The sequence below is a fragment of the Pinus tabuliformis genome, chromosome 9 (genome assembly GCF_031772625.1).
Source record: "Pinus tabuliformis cultivar Carrire ecotype Pingquan chromosome 9, CPIR1, whole genome shotgun sequence".
Taxonomy (NCBI): Eukaryota; Viridiplantae; Streptophyta; class Pinopsida; order Pinales; family Pinaceae; genus Pinus; species Pinus tabuliformis.
Window position 1 is genome coordinate 851,039,230 of NC_142307.1, and position 14,773 is coordinate 851,054,002.

The 14,773-nt window shown below is 37.3% G+C and overlaps 2 protein-coding genes across 2 annotated transcripts in view; one reads left to right on the top strand and one right to left on the bottom strand.

The window, feature by feature from the left end:
• The window catches only part of LOC149151459 (gamma-tubulin complex component 4-like), a gene marked incomplete at its 5' end in the record, with an annotated part of 418,255 nt that overhangs the window by 268,764 nt on the left and 134,718 nt on the right, over positions 1–14,773 (top strand). Inside the window, one exon of the mRNA XM_089443166.1 lies at positions 864–952. Within this exon, the coding sequence (XP_089299292.1) occupies positions 864–952 (89 nt within the window). The remainder of the gene's footprint in view (positions 1–863; positions 953–14,773) is intronic.
• LOC149151460 (uncharacterized) overlaps positions 7,595–14,773 on the bottom strand; it is a 30,403-nt gene continuing 23,224 nt past the window's right edge. Inside the window, exon 5 of the mRNA XM_089439221.1 lies at positions 7,595–7,727. Within this exon, the coding sequence (XP_089295347.1) occupies positions 7,595–7,727 (133 nt within the window). The remainder of the gene's footprint in view (positions 7,728–14,773) is intronic.

The window sequence follows — 14,773 nt, forward strand, 5'->3', positions numbered from 1 at the left end:
TCACAATGCTTGCTAGATTTTGAGGCAACAACCATGCTGACCAACTATTTTATTGGAAAAAGCATAGCACAGTTTTGGAGGAAATTGAACTTTGGTGGACGAAATTTTGCTAGCCCCTCTTTACCAGCAAAAAAAGTCGCAAGTGGCATTAGTGAACTTATTTATGCATTTAAAATTTTAACATAATGAAAAACAATGTGATTTAATGTACAAAATTCCAAAGCCCTATATTATTGTCTATGCATGAATCATTGATGAAATCTTCAACAAGAGCTACATTCGTTTATTCTAGTTGTATTTTCCCTGTCATAGGATTTTGAATTTATTGTGGGGATCTATTCAGTTGTGTGGCCATAACTTATTGCAATGCTTATATCTAAAACTGTAATGGTCCTTGCCCGCATTATGTAAGTGCAGTACGTTATAATTATTTAATTTGCAATGACTCTCCTATGATGTCCTAAAGAAGACGAATCAAGATTCCATTTTCTCGTAAGTGACATTTAAACAATGTTTGTTCATTTTGCTTTTAAAATTTTACTACCTTGTATAGAAATCCATTCTTGTAGCCAACAGAATTTTGTGTTTTGATAGGGCTTGTGGAAGCTGCTTTTGCAACCTTTTTTGGTATAAAAGGCATTTTGTTTACATATGATGAAAATTTTAACAGTCATAATAGGAAGTTTTTATTCCAAAAAATGAAGAAAAAGAAATGCATTCTTACCTGGTTCCATTTGTTCAAATTATCTCCAATTTTCAAAATCGTTGTTTTCCATATTGGTTCTTGGAAAAATGAACAAATTTAGTATATTGCTATTGAAGTAACAATTACTTGATAAAATCAACCACATTGTTGATGGCAGGTTGATGTGATTGAATCTCAGTGGAATCTTTTACAAGAGCGTGTTGAAGCATCTGAGGATTTTACTGAACTTGTCAGATTTCATCAAGAGTGCGCATATTACTTTCCCCTCTTAAGATGAACTCTATCAGGAGTAGCACAAAGTTTGTTATTATTTATTATTGTATTTTCTTAAGAAGCCACACTCATTTTTTAAGTGTGTTCTTTAGTTAATAGATCACTGGTATTGACAAATGTGGCATTTTGTTTGGTTCCAGATAAAAGCATTCTATATTTCTTAGATGGTAATTTTATTTCTCTTAGTTCCTTGATTATGTAAAATCTTTCTAGAGAGTAAATTTAATTGCACAATTATCTTTATAAGTTTATACACATGCCATAATGCTAAATTGATTGTGATATATCATTTTAGTAAAGTATGTGAGTACAATTTTGAATATTTCTCAAAATTGAAAGATGCAGAAAATGGTTTTGCAAACATTGACATTGACAAAAAAACTGGCGAGGGTCTTGAGCTTGAGACATCAGAAACAATATAGAAATATTTAAAAATTCAACAATTCATGGCACAAAAATATATTCCATTTTTTTCAATTTAAAGAAATGCAAATTAACAACATCAAATGATCACATCGCCACAAATACACAAAATCATTGATATTCAAGATGCATAACATGCCAATAGATACATCAAACATTAATTGTTGATATTGAAACCTGATAGATGTCCAATCAATACTCAAAATTGAATACACAATAAAAGTTACATCAAATATATAATAAATGTATGTCATCACCATAAGTCATCTACAATGGTCAATCTCGTAAGCTAGCTCATGGTTGCCTTTCCCTTTTTATATGCAAGGGAAATGGCTTGTCCTTAGCTAAAGTGAAATGACTATTGGTGGGTGTTTCACTCTATGTTGAAGGTAGCATTGAGGCTGCCACATCAACCTTTTCACTCTTAGTATTCTCCTTGTTCCACCTAAGAACTCTAAATCATCCTTCCATGCCTTATGCTTATGCTTCTCCTCCTTTAGTTACTCAGATGCCTCCTCTATAACAAGCTGCTTGATGCACTAAGACATCTCATGAATGTCATCCAAGGGAATGCCATTCACATCAATGGGTCTCTCAAGCTGTTTCACTCACAACAGGAGATTGTAGTAGATGTAAACCATCACATCAAGGTGTTAATAATCTAACTTGTGAGAGAATCATAATAAATTCAATGAGTCTTGAGGGTTACATGAAATGTTGTAGGGTCATAAATTATAAGAAATTAATTTCTAACTTGTTGCATTTCTTTGTGTGTATTTTTTCAAATACACCTCAATTGCACTTGCAACCTGAAGTGGTACAAGGTTGTCTGAACACCTAAAGGACAAATTTCCTTAAAACTGGTGATTTTCCACCAAGCATCTACAACAAAGATGAAAGAAAGAGGAAAACACTTGAATTGCATTCCAATCTAGTAGCAAATTGGAAATAAAGAAAACATGGAATTAAATTTCAAATCGCTTACTTTGCCTTAAGGTTTTTGTTTATTTGACAACAATATCAAGGCCAAGTTGTCCTTTGACATTCCTATATAGCTCCTTTGCTCAATTAATGGTGATGTAGTTAGCTAGATGAGGTCAGGTACCTTCCTTTGAAGGCAGGTATGGAACCCTTGCATAACCTAACCGTCAAAATCAAAATCACAAGGGCAAGAAAAATTTAAGGTTGAGGAGAAGCACTGCTACATGAATAGGATGATGGAGCATTTTGTTCCATTATTCATTCTTCAAACACTAGATCATTAGATATTTTTCAAGGCCTCATGATAAAATTGGATAGCTTCTTTGGCCCTACCCATTGCCCCATACAAGTAGCCCATTATGGGCTTTTCTTGATCAACCAAGTGAAGAACCTTTACCAAAGATTCAATAACTTTGTAGACCTCCTAGATGCCTTCCTAGGAATCTTGGTACACTAGTTTAGTAACGAATTTGCTTTATTGATTCTTGCTAAGCATGCTAACATGCTACTCATGAATAATGAACCATCCTTTTCATATCGAACATGCAATAGATGAGAGATTGAAGATAAATGAAGTTGGTGGAAAACCTTGCGATGGAAGGACACACCAACTCCCTTTTTCCTATGAATCTCTTCATTAGGCTAAGAAAAATGCATGGTTATACATGAGTTTTGTGATGCACTAGATGAATTAGTGACCTCCTTGATAATGTAGATTTTGCGCACATCCTCAAGCATCAAATTGATTCATTGGGTGACTCGTGGAGTTCAAAATAATGTGGGGTGCCTTTCTTGTAACATCTTGTTGATGACCAAATAATTAGCGATGTTATTTGTTGTGACCTACACAACATGTTGTACATTTTCATCTTGCACAAACTCATTAAAAATTCACAAATTAATGACACATTTTTAATGTGCATATATGCATCAATGTATTTCTTAAAAGTTGTACCAAGAATTTAAGGAGATCTTTCCCTACCCATTTTTCCAGCCATCAGATATGACCTTGTAGCTAGTGGCTTCCGAGGACTATGTTAGGTCCTTCAATCTAGTAGAGACATTGACCTTGACCTTTTGAAGGATTGTCTCTTGCAACTTCTCATAGGTGCTTTATAACCTTGGGCCAACAACAATGACAATGTCAAACAAATCTTGGTAGAACAAATTGTTCTTGTAATCGTAAATTGTAAATTGCTCTGTAGATAACACCTTCTAACGATCGTGTTTGCTTCTTCTTTATACTTTCTTTTAACCATTGATCTAGGAGAAGGTTGTGCCCCAAGGTTGGTTCTTGGACCAAATAAAGGCGAGGACCTTATGGAGGTGAACTTGTGAAATCCCTCTCATTGTTTGTAATCTTGTATATGCTTGTGGTTCTAGCCACTTCAACAGGAATTTCAAGTTGGAGTATGGCTTTGTTTTCCTTTGTCTTCTCATTTTCATGAATAGATCGATGGCAACTTGCATGATTTCTAAGTTTAAACTAGGACATATGTCAACCCTAATGTCCTTGGATTCTAGAAAGGTGGTATTCGAGTGGCTGTTCCTTCTTGTCATAAATTTTCTACATAGCTAGTAAGTAAACTTTTGCTAGTTTGGCCTACCTTTACATTCACCATACTGCCAAAGTGGGTCTTGTTACGCCCGATGTCAATAGCGGTACATACGAACACTTTGCAGTATTTATCATCACCATTGTAAGCTCAAGGTCACAAGTCAAAAACCATGTAAAAACCATGTGAGGCCTTGTATCAGGTATCCTAAACGTGTCTTTTGAGTCTATATCTTGTTGTCTTGGTTGGACCATGGATGGTCCCTTGAAGTTTCACTTCGGGTTACTCTTTTCTTGTACAAGATTGGATTGCCTTGGGTGAACTCTCTTGCGAACTCATGGTTTTATGGGAGACTGCATTTGTGGGGGTGATCACTTGTGTATGGACTAGTCCAACCGTCCATGTCAAGGTGCACGTATGTCATCTATAATGTTGGAAATATTGTTGTCATTTATGTTAAAGACATGGGGAGACTATTGATGTCGAAGATAAAGATTGCAAGATGTGGATTGCTAGAAATATTATTTTTGGACTTTTGATGCCCAATTTGTATACCCTATATTTGAAGGCCTTTTTAAGTTTTTACTCTATAGACTTAGCTCAAATGCGAGCATTGTTGATTTTCTAGGTCAATCAAGACTAGAACAGTTTTTCAAATTGATAACTACTTCCGATTTTACAATTAGTCTTCTTTTAACATTCTAATCATTAAGTAGTTATACATGAAAAGATTCAACCATTCACTTTCTTCAAGAGAGCAATATAGATCACAGTAAACAGTAAAGCAAGAGACAAGAGAAACCAATATTTAGGCTAGTAACCGGGGCAAAACTCACAAGGGGAAAACCCAACAATCTTTCCATAGAAAGAGAGGGTTTAGTGCATCAAAGTGTACATCAAAATATTCCAACAAGATTCCAATTTTCTTGACCTCAACAAAGACAAAGTCAAACCGATCACAGGAGAGAAAAAATACAGTCAACATTGGTCAATGTCAAGTCTGCAACAAAGGGCATAATTTCAGCCTGAGGTAGCTTAGAACAGAGAGTCTAAATTCGGTCAAAACCATAGTCAACGAACCAATGAGAATCTCGTTCAATATCTCAAGGTTGACCTGCGATCAATGAGCCTAAAAAAAAGATGCAATTCAGTCAACTTCAGTCAACGATCCTCAGAAAGCCTTGGCCTCCAAAAATAGTCATCAATTCGGTCAAGCAGAGAGCAAAGAAACAAAGTCAAAGCTGGTCAAGGCAGATGTTATAATGGCTGGTCAACACAAAAGTCAAATCCTCTTGTCCTCTCGTTCGCACGTGTGAACTTCTTTCTGTTTCAGATCGAATAATGAGATGCCAAAATGAGCTCTATTGAACTTGTATTTATATGTGTCTTAGTAGGATGTATTTCACCATGTGGGGCCAACTTGGTCAACAAACAAAATCAAATTTTCTCTTATAATTTGCCAATGAAATACTAACCATAGCTACCAAATTTTTCAACAAGCATAAGATATATGGTTGAAAAGCTTTTTTCGACTCCTTTCCAATGGTACATGGCACTCCCTCTAACTCCATAAGAATGAGGAGATATGAATGTTTTTGACATTGTTAGGTCGACTTCGCCAATTTTACAAGTCGCCCCCATAAGTGAACGTAGAAACAATACGAATAAAGGAGAGATGAGCACATTTGAAGTGTATCAAGGCAAGAAGAGATCTAAGGTGCATAAGAGATGATGGGGAATACTCTTGTGGTTTTAAAGGTAGAGAAAAAATGTGATTTGTGGAGTGAATGTGTCAGATTGGCAATTTCACTATAACGTTTCAGACAATGAAATTTTTGAGGATATGGAGGCAGGATATTCATGTACATGTGGTAAACATTTTAGGCATTGTTTTTTTATACTTTGTGAGATATGCTCTATGGAAGTTAGGGTTTGTGATTGATTTAGAAATCTATTTCAAATGAGTCATCTTGGGATTTTTGCTATAACTTAAGTTCTTGGATGTTTTGGACTATGGAATTTTGAAGAAGAAGTGGATGTGATATCTGTTGAGAAACCAAGTGTAATGAAATATGACACTTAATTCCCCTTCTTGATAATTACTTGTGAATATTAAATGTCCTTTTATTACTTCTTATGTCAAGCAATTATACAATTGTTTGAAACATAAAGATCATAAGGAGACAAGAGACACAAAAATTAGGCTGCTAGCTAGGGCAAAACCCCACAATCTTTCTTTTATAGAATCAGATCAAAATGGGAGATATTCAAGAGCAAGAGCAAGACCAATATACCACCAAGATACCAAGTCCAACCCTCCTCCAAGTCACCTCCAAGAGTCAAAGTCAACACTAGTAAAGTCTATTCGAAATTGGTCAACCACAGAAAGTTTTGGTCTTGTAACAAGGGAGGCTGAATTTCAGCCCACGGTCACTTCAGAAATATCAGCCTCTTCACACGTGCGAGCTGTACTAGGTCTGAGATTTGGTCAATGATGAATATTCTTCTATGCCACTGTCTTGCTTTCTCTTTCCTTTTAGTTGGCTTCTTGTCTCCTTCGCTAGGTTCAAAAAAGTACTTCTTGTAATGTCTGTGTCTGTCCTCCAAGTAGGTCGAACTGTTTCTTATATATAGCCGTCCCGGAGGGTCAAATGGGTGTCACACTGGAGGGCCAGGCCGAGTTGTCCATGGAGTGCCGACTTGGTCGTCTTTGTGGACTAATGACTCAATATAAAATTCAAATTCCTTTTTCTTACAAATGTCCAAATGGGACATGACTCAAATAATTTTTCTTTTGACTCATAATAAATTTCTTTTCTCTTTTTGATTCTCTAAGCATGAAGAACATGCTTTGACAAAAATATAATAAATATAAATATAATAATACATCAATGATAAATTTACATTATGAAGATCGACTCTAGTTACAACTTCAACACTCCCTCTTAACTAGGGAGGTATTCATAATGACTCAGCGAGATAATCACAAGTTGAAATATTCATATAAGAAAGGATTCATATTTATAAGCATTGTTGATGATAACATTATCATAACCAACGTTGTCAAAATGCCAAGGCCTTGACAATTAAGCTCTATCTCTTTACTAGATTAGAGCACAATGCTAGGAGGCATTCAATAGGACACTACCACCTCTCAAGGCACATACTCCCCCTAGGTTCACCAAAGTATGTCGTCATATGACCATTTCCGAATCCATTGTCACAATACTTGACACAAGGAAATATCGGTCTCCTGAACCATTCTTATATCAGATCAATGTACTTGACTTACGACTGTTAGTCTTGGTCACAGTACATGTTTCAAGAATGTCAATCCATGCTGCTTATTCAACCCACCATTCTCCCTATTCGTTTTCATGTACTAGACTTATGGTTGTTAGTCCTGGCCATAGTTCCTGACACATGGAGAATAAGATGTCCATCCTCTCTCCCTCTCAAATAGGGAGGAGATATCCACAAGCCCAAGCTTGTGTAAAAAATGCTCATCCTTTCCCTTAGGAAGGGACTTTATTAATGCATCGACTACCTATTCGTCAGTGGAGATATACTGTAGCTTCATGGCTCCATCCTGCATCATATCACAAATCGTAATGTGCTGTGACCTTCCCTGTTCTCTAACAATCTTGATATAGCTTTAATCAATCGAATCCAACATGTCATCAAATAGTCCATCGAACATTTTAGAGCCAAACTGCTTCATAGCTAATTGTGCAAACTTCCATATCTTCTCCATTCGCAGTGTAATAGAATCTTGCTTCAAGCTCCATCTGGTAGTCATACCAAATCCCAAGAGAACCAACCATTATTAGTACATGTATTCATCATCAACACTGCCACCCTAATCGATGTGTTCTTGAAATTGAATCAAATATATCAGGGAACCGATTAGCTTCTGGAGGATCTTGGTTACATGCTCCTCTTAGTTTTCTACCAAACCTTAAGTAGTAGTGTATCCATCCAAGATATATCAGATTTTACTTTCAACTCCCTCTTAAGACAATATCTCTAATTCATGAGTTCTTCTTGAATCATTCAATTCGATTCTAAAGTACGAGGATTTTCTTTAATCATGAGACTCCTCTTTCATGTCTTTCAAGAATTAGGCGTAAGTGAAGTTCTTCCTTTTATTGGGAGAACCTTCTCAAGTCTTATTTCCATGCTGCCATTTACTAAGTGTTGACTTCATTATGTTGGAAAATGTAACTAGTTTTGGTTTTCATAATTGTCATTGTACTCATGTCATTATGTATATCTTATGTAACAAACTAAGTCACCTGACATGGGAACACAGGACACGCAAATTCGAGTGCTTGACAAGGGGCACGTAGACCCCCCCAGAATAGGACACATAGAACACACACACACTAACACTATATATATATATATATATATATATATATACTAAATAAATATTTCATATTTCCCAAATTCTCATGATGATACAAAATTCAGACATACATCTAGATTCTACATTCTAAATTTGTAACATTATGCATACAAATACAATCGTGACAGAATAATCAATGATCCAATATGAGAAAGACAATAAATTAGCAATAAACTGCAGTTTTCTCGTTAAGTCATCAAAATCAAAATGTGTTACATAGGTACGGAGTCCTAAGGACTCTTGACTAGGAATGCCAATGGAAAATAGAAATAGCAAATACAAAACAACTACGAGGTAGTAGGTAGCTCATTAATCATCATCATCCAAATCAACATCACTGCCATAGTCACCACTTCTCTCCTTTGCATCCTCCTCCTCTGTATCCAATGTAATCTCTGCATCTGTTGGTGTGGAAGATGACCCCTCAAGAGTATCACCATCATCATAAGTGATAGTCTCTAGCACTTAATCATTAAGATCCTCAACACTATTGTCCAAACCTATATCATTAGGAAAAACATCCCACATCTTTGTCTTTCCCTTCAACCACCCCTCCCTCTGCCTGCGAATAAGATGAAGGTTGGTGTGCACATACACCATTGTCTCTGCCCTGGACTGCTCAAGCCTACTCTTCTTCAAACTATACAAATTCCCATATGTGCTCCAATTCCTCTCGCAACAAGAGGATGAAGTAACCTAAGAGAGGAGTGTAACCACCCTATCCCATATTTACCCACTTTTACAAGCTCTCCAGGTAAACATGAGCTGAGTGTTACTATGACTTGACTCAACGTTTAGGTTCCAGCTATGGAAGTGGGGTCTACTAGCTGGAAACTTACTGAATCCTCTTAGGGACATCCAATCACCTAGGTATCAGACCACAAACCCTAGGGCTTAGACCCTGAGCTGGAACTTCTCTTTAACTAAGCTCATAGCCCAATCGCACACATAAGTTGTTGTGAGTGTGGTTGGAAGGCTCCAGTCGCACGCACAGGCCTCCCTCCGTGCACTTGTAGCAAAAATTTGTCAATTCTATGCACGCGACCGCGAAATCAGTGCTACATTTTCAAGGCTAGCCTACAAGCCAATACCCAAAACAACCCAAAACTTTTCAAAATCAAGTTTAAGATGATGACAAGTCTATATGATGTGATAAGGATAGATCTTGCTCAGAAGTTTCCAAACACATGAGAACATTTTGTCAAACACATGGTAAACATAGTAACTGTAGGTAATGAATATATATTTGTTCAATGTCTCCTTAAACTCATCAAGGAATCATCAAGAAGGCTCAATGCCTTCTCAAACTAGCTGCAACAATATTGGTTAGCCCATGCATTCACATAACCATTCAATAGCTTATCAAATTATGAACAAGATCCATAACAAGAGAACACCATTTAACCTTTCCTATAACCAACATATAACCAGAATGAATCCATGGAAAATCGGTCATAAGATCAACAGAATAACTAGTACATGTGCTCGTTGATCACAATAAGGAAATAACTCATATTAACATATGCAAATGCCAACCAAGTCAGGGACTTCCACGTACCACCTGACCATAGATTGGGTTGAACCAAATCTCTCTTTGAGCCAATCACCCCCATGCCATATTCCATGCATGAATGTGGGATCTCGAATAAAAAACAGAACCAACCAGGGCTTCTAGAGGCCAAACCATCTCAACCCTTAACCACAGTGATTTCACCTAAACCGCTCCAAAAATCGCTAACACCAAACAAGCTTGGATGCCCCCAACTTTCTTCACCATACCCAAAGGAATTTCCTTATCTCCACCCATCCATTAAGAGTTCTAGGAGAAATCCCATCTCCACCCTTGACCCTTGGGAATTTCCCGAGACCACCTCACCAGGATCCAAAGTCTACTGACCATCCAAGGCTTAAAGTGAACAAGGAACCCACAACATCATGACTATCCAGGAAATGGCAAGGCAAGGCTAAAAGCCATTGTCAATCCAGACAAATCCCATGCCAATGACAACAAAGCAAATAAATAACCAAATGCATGCACCATGCATTTGAATCTGAACAATGATATCACACATGCAACCTGTTACCTATAATGTCCTCTTGTTGGAGCTGCTTTCCCAACCTTTTCCTTGTGCTCCCTTGCTCTCCTTTGGTTGCTTACTTGTCCAAGTGCTTCCTCTCTCTCTTACCTTAGAGCTCTCTTTTTGAAAATGATCAAAGCTAGAATTGAAAAAAGTTGTAAATTGTTTTTTTGATGCCTTTTTATCATTGATGTCTAGTCTCTTCCTTTCATTTTTCCTTTTTCTTTCATTTTCCTCTAATTTCTCCCTAATTTTCCTTGCATGCATATTTGTGTCGCTTCATCTCCCTTTTCTTCTGTATTCCTTTATTTTTCATATTAGATTGCCATTTATTGCCTCTTTACCTTTGCCAATTTCCCTATCCATGAATAAACCACAAGTGATGTCCACTGTAGTGTTTATCCCTCCATTTAGCTTGGAATATGTGTCCCATGACCTTAGTTTTATTTATTTACATAGAAAATCAACCTGGGGTTAGTACAAACCAATTTTGCAGTAATCATTATCGGCATAATATCACCGAGGGAAAAAATCGTAAAAATTGGGAAATAATCGGGAAAAAATCGTAAAATACAAAAATATTCTTTTTTTTTCAATTTTTTTAATATCTAAAGCATCTACAACATAAAATAAATACATTGACACATAAATATGATAAAAGAACTAATATATAAGATGTGTAATATCATTTCTAGTGCTACATCACACATAACAGTGAATCATGTCCTAAATAGTCAGTCCTGACTCCTGAGTTCCAATTCAGCCTCAAAATATCAACAAAAGATATAATAATGTATCTCATATCATGAGTCATAATGTCATATACAATGAAATGAACCAAATAACTAATACCACTGATTTCCTCTGCCCCTCTTGCGAGAAAATGCAATAGCTTTCCCTCTAGATGTAGATGCCGGTGGAGTTGGCAGTGGACTTTGCTGTGCTCTAGAAGCTGAAGAACTAGGAGCTACAGGAGGTAGACCATGTCCTCTACTGGTGACAGGGGTAGCTTGGGTAGGTTGTGTCACCTCCTCCTCCTCATCAAAAGATCGACAAAAAAAAAATAAATTATTTTATTTTATTTATTTATTTATTTTTTGTGCCGATTTTTTGATGATGAGGAGGAGGCGACACAAACTACCTAGGCTACCCCTGTCACGAGTAAAGGACGTGGTCTACCTCCTGTAGCTCCTAGTTCTTCAGCTTCTATAGCACAGCAAGAGTCCACTGCCAACTCCACAGGCATCTACATCTAGAGGGAAAGTTATTACATTTTCTCGCAAAGAGGGGCAGAGGAAATCAGTGGTATTAGTTATTTGGTTCATTTCATTGTATATGACATTATGACTCATGATATGAGATACATTATTATATTTTTTGTTGATATTTTGAGACAGTCCTGACTCCTGAGTTCCAACTCAGCCTTAAAATATCAACAAAAAATATAATAATGTATCTCATATCATGAGTCATAATGTCATATACAATGAAATGAACCAAATAACTAATACCACTGATTTCCTCTGCCCCTCTTGCGAGAAAATGCAATAGCTTTCCCTCTAGATGTAGATGCCGGTGGAGTTGGCAGTGGACTTTGCTGTGCTCTAGAAGCTGAAGAACTAGGAGCTATAGGAGGTAGACCACGTCTTCTACTGGTGACAGGGGTAGCCTGGGTAGGTTATGTCACCTCTTCCTCCTCATCAAAAAATTGGCACACACACACACACATATATATATATATTATCAAAAGTTTTTCCAAAAATATCAAAAAATCGCGATTATTTCAAGTTATCGCGATTTTTTGTGAAAAAAATTAACGTAAAAATTGGGCGATAATATCGCCAAACTCAAAAAATCGCAATTTTCGCTACACTGGTATGAACCCCTGCCCCTTGGGTGAACACCATCCTCGGTGTTCTATGACACTTTTACCAACAATACATACTTCTTACTACAGCTTTATAACATAGCTCGTTGTAGTATTTACAATGACAAATGCTGAAAAACCATGACAAACATGACAAACATACCCGCTTATTGGAGGTTTATAACACAACTCGATGTGGTATTTACAATGACACACACACACACACACACACATATATATACATATCAAAAACTCATTTGCTTCAACCATCAAATAAAGAAGGATATAATGCCCGCATTTGATCAGCCATCTCCCATGTAGCTTCATCAGGCCTAAAGTGCTTCCGCTACACTTTAACCTGCTCTATTGCTCTGTTATGGAGCATGAGATGTTTCTGTTGCGATATGCATTGTGGCTTTGGCTGAAACTCTCCTTCTAGTTCCACTTGCAATACAAACCAATTAATGACATGACCAACATCCTGCACATATCTCTTAAGCAATGAAACATGGAAAACATCATGGACTTTCACTGTTGGTGGCAATGCAAGTTTGTATGCAACTGGTCCAATCCTCCCAAGGATCTCAAAAGGCCTGCAATATTGAGGTGCCAACTTGGCACATGACTCGATCCTCAAGGAGCTCCACTTGGGCTTGACCTGCAAGTACACATGCTCCCCAACTTGAAACTCCTTGAATGCTCTATGCTGATTTGCATAACTCTTTTTCTTGTCCTGTGTTGCCTTTAAATTCCTTGTAATAACTTGCATCTTTTGCTCCATCTCAACAAGCATGTCCGGTCCATTCAACACCATGTTCATTGGATCACTCCAACTAATAAGAGTATTACAACTCCACCCATAGAAAGCCTCAAATAGACTCATTTTCAAGGTTTCTTGATACCCATTATTATAAGCAAACTCCACTAGTGGAAGATGGTCCTCCCATTTCCTCTGCTAATGCATGACATACATCTTCAACATATCCTCAAGGATCCTGTTAACCCTCTCTTTCTGCCCATCGGTCTGTGGATGATAAGTTGTACTGAAGGATAACATTGTCCCCAAGCCCGCAAATAGCTCCTTCAAATACCTGGAAGTAAACTTGGCATCTCTATCTGATATAATCTTCTTGGGAACACCATGCAACCTCACTATCTCCACTGTGAAGATTTAAGCAACCTCACTAGCTAAATTTGTAGACTTCATTGCAATGAAGTGAGCTACCTTGCTCAGCTCGTCAACCACAACCATGATGGAATCATGATGTCTCGATGTCCTAGGAAATCCTATAATGAAGTCCATGGAAATGACCTCCCATTTCCATTCTGGAATCGGAATAGGTTGCAATAGACCAATTGGATGCTTGCATTCAACTTTCAGTTGTTGACAACCCAAGCACCTTGCAACAAACTCAACCACCTCTTTCTTCAAATTTGGCCAATAGTAGAACTTTTTAACAATTGTCAAAGTATTTTGGTATCCCGAGTGGCCTGAATATGGATTGACATGAAACTCTCTCAAGATAAGCTTCTTCAACTCGCTGCTATCTGACATATAAATCTTTCTCTTGAATCTGACCAAGCCACCTATTGTGAGGTGATAGTCCTCATCGCTATCACCTTCACCTTGTTGTTGCAATCTCTGCTTCAATTGCTAATACTTCTCATCATGCTGCCCTGCATGCAAGATCCACTCGTTTAAATCTATCCCATAAGTGCTCACCGCTGAAATGTGATTCGCATGCACTCTTCTACTAAGAGCATTTGCAACCCTGTTCTCTTTGCCCTTGATGTACTTGATCACAAAATCAAACTCCCTGAGAGTAGCGAAACATCTAGCTTCCTTGACATTCAAATTGGGTTGGTCAAACAAGTATCTCAGTCCACCGTGATCACTCATCTAGATGGATTTTCTGCCAAGTAGATAATGTATCTATTAATCCAGGTTGTCATTGATGTCAATTTGGCATTGGCAAATATTCTTGACATGCCAAATGATGTCATAACTCTTGAAGATATCAAGACACTAATGAAGAAGTGCCAATCACGTACCTTTGATGATCTTGATGATGAAGCCATAACCATAGATGTTCTTACCTCAGATGATCTTGATGATGGAAGACTTTATGATGACATGGAAAAGTCAATGCTACATAGATTAATGGCATATCACTATCTTGATGACATTATAAGCCTATGATGAAGAAGCCTAACTGCCCTACCTCAAATTCTGCACTAATAAATGACCAGTCACATTAAAAAATATTTTTTCACTACCTTAGAGGCAGCATTTCATTATGACACCTACACTATCTTTTAGAGCACATTTTTGCCTTTCCAACGAGCTATTACCTGGCCTGAAACTCCAAGCGGTTTGGGAGAAATGGATTTTTGAAGTTAAGAAATTTATCTATGACGGTAAGCCGACCTGTGCTAGCCTATGCACGTCAGCCTACCTTTAGTGATGTGTCCCTTCGCTTT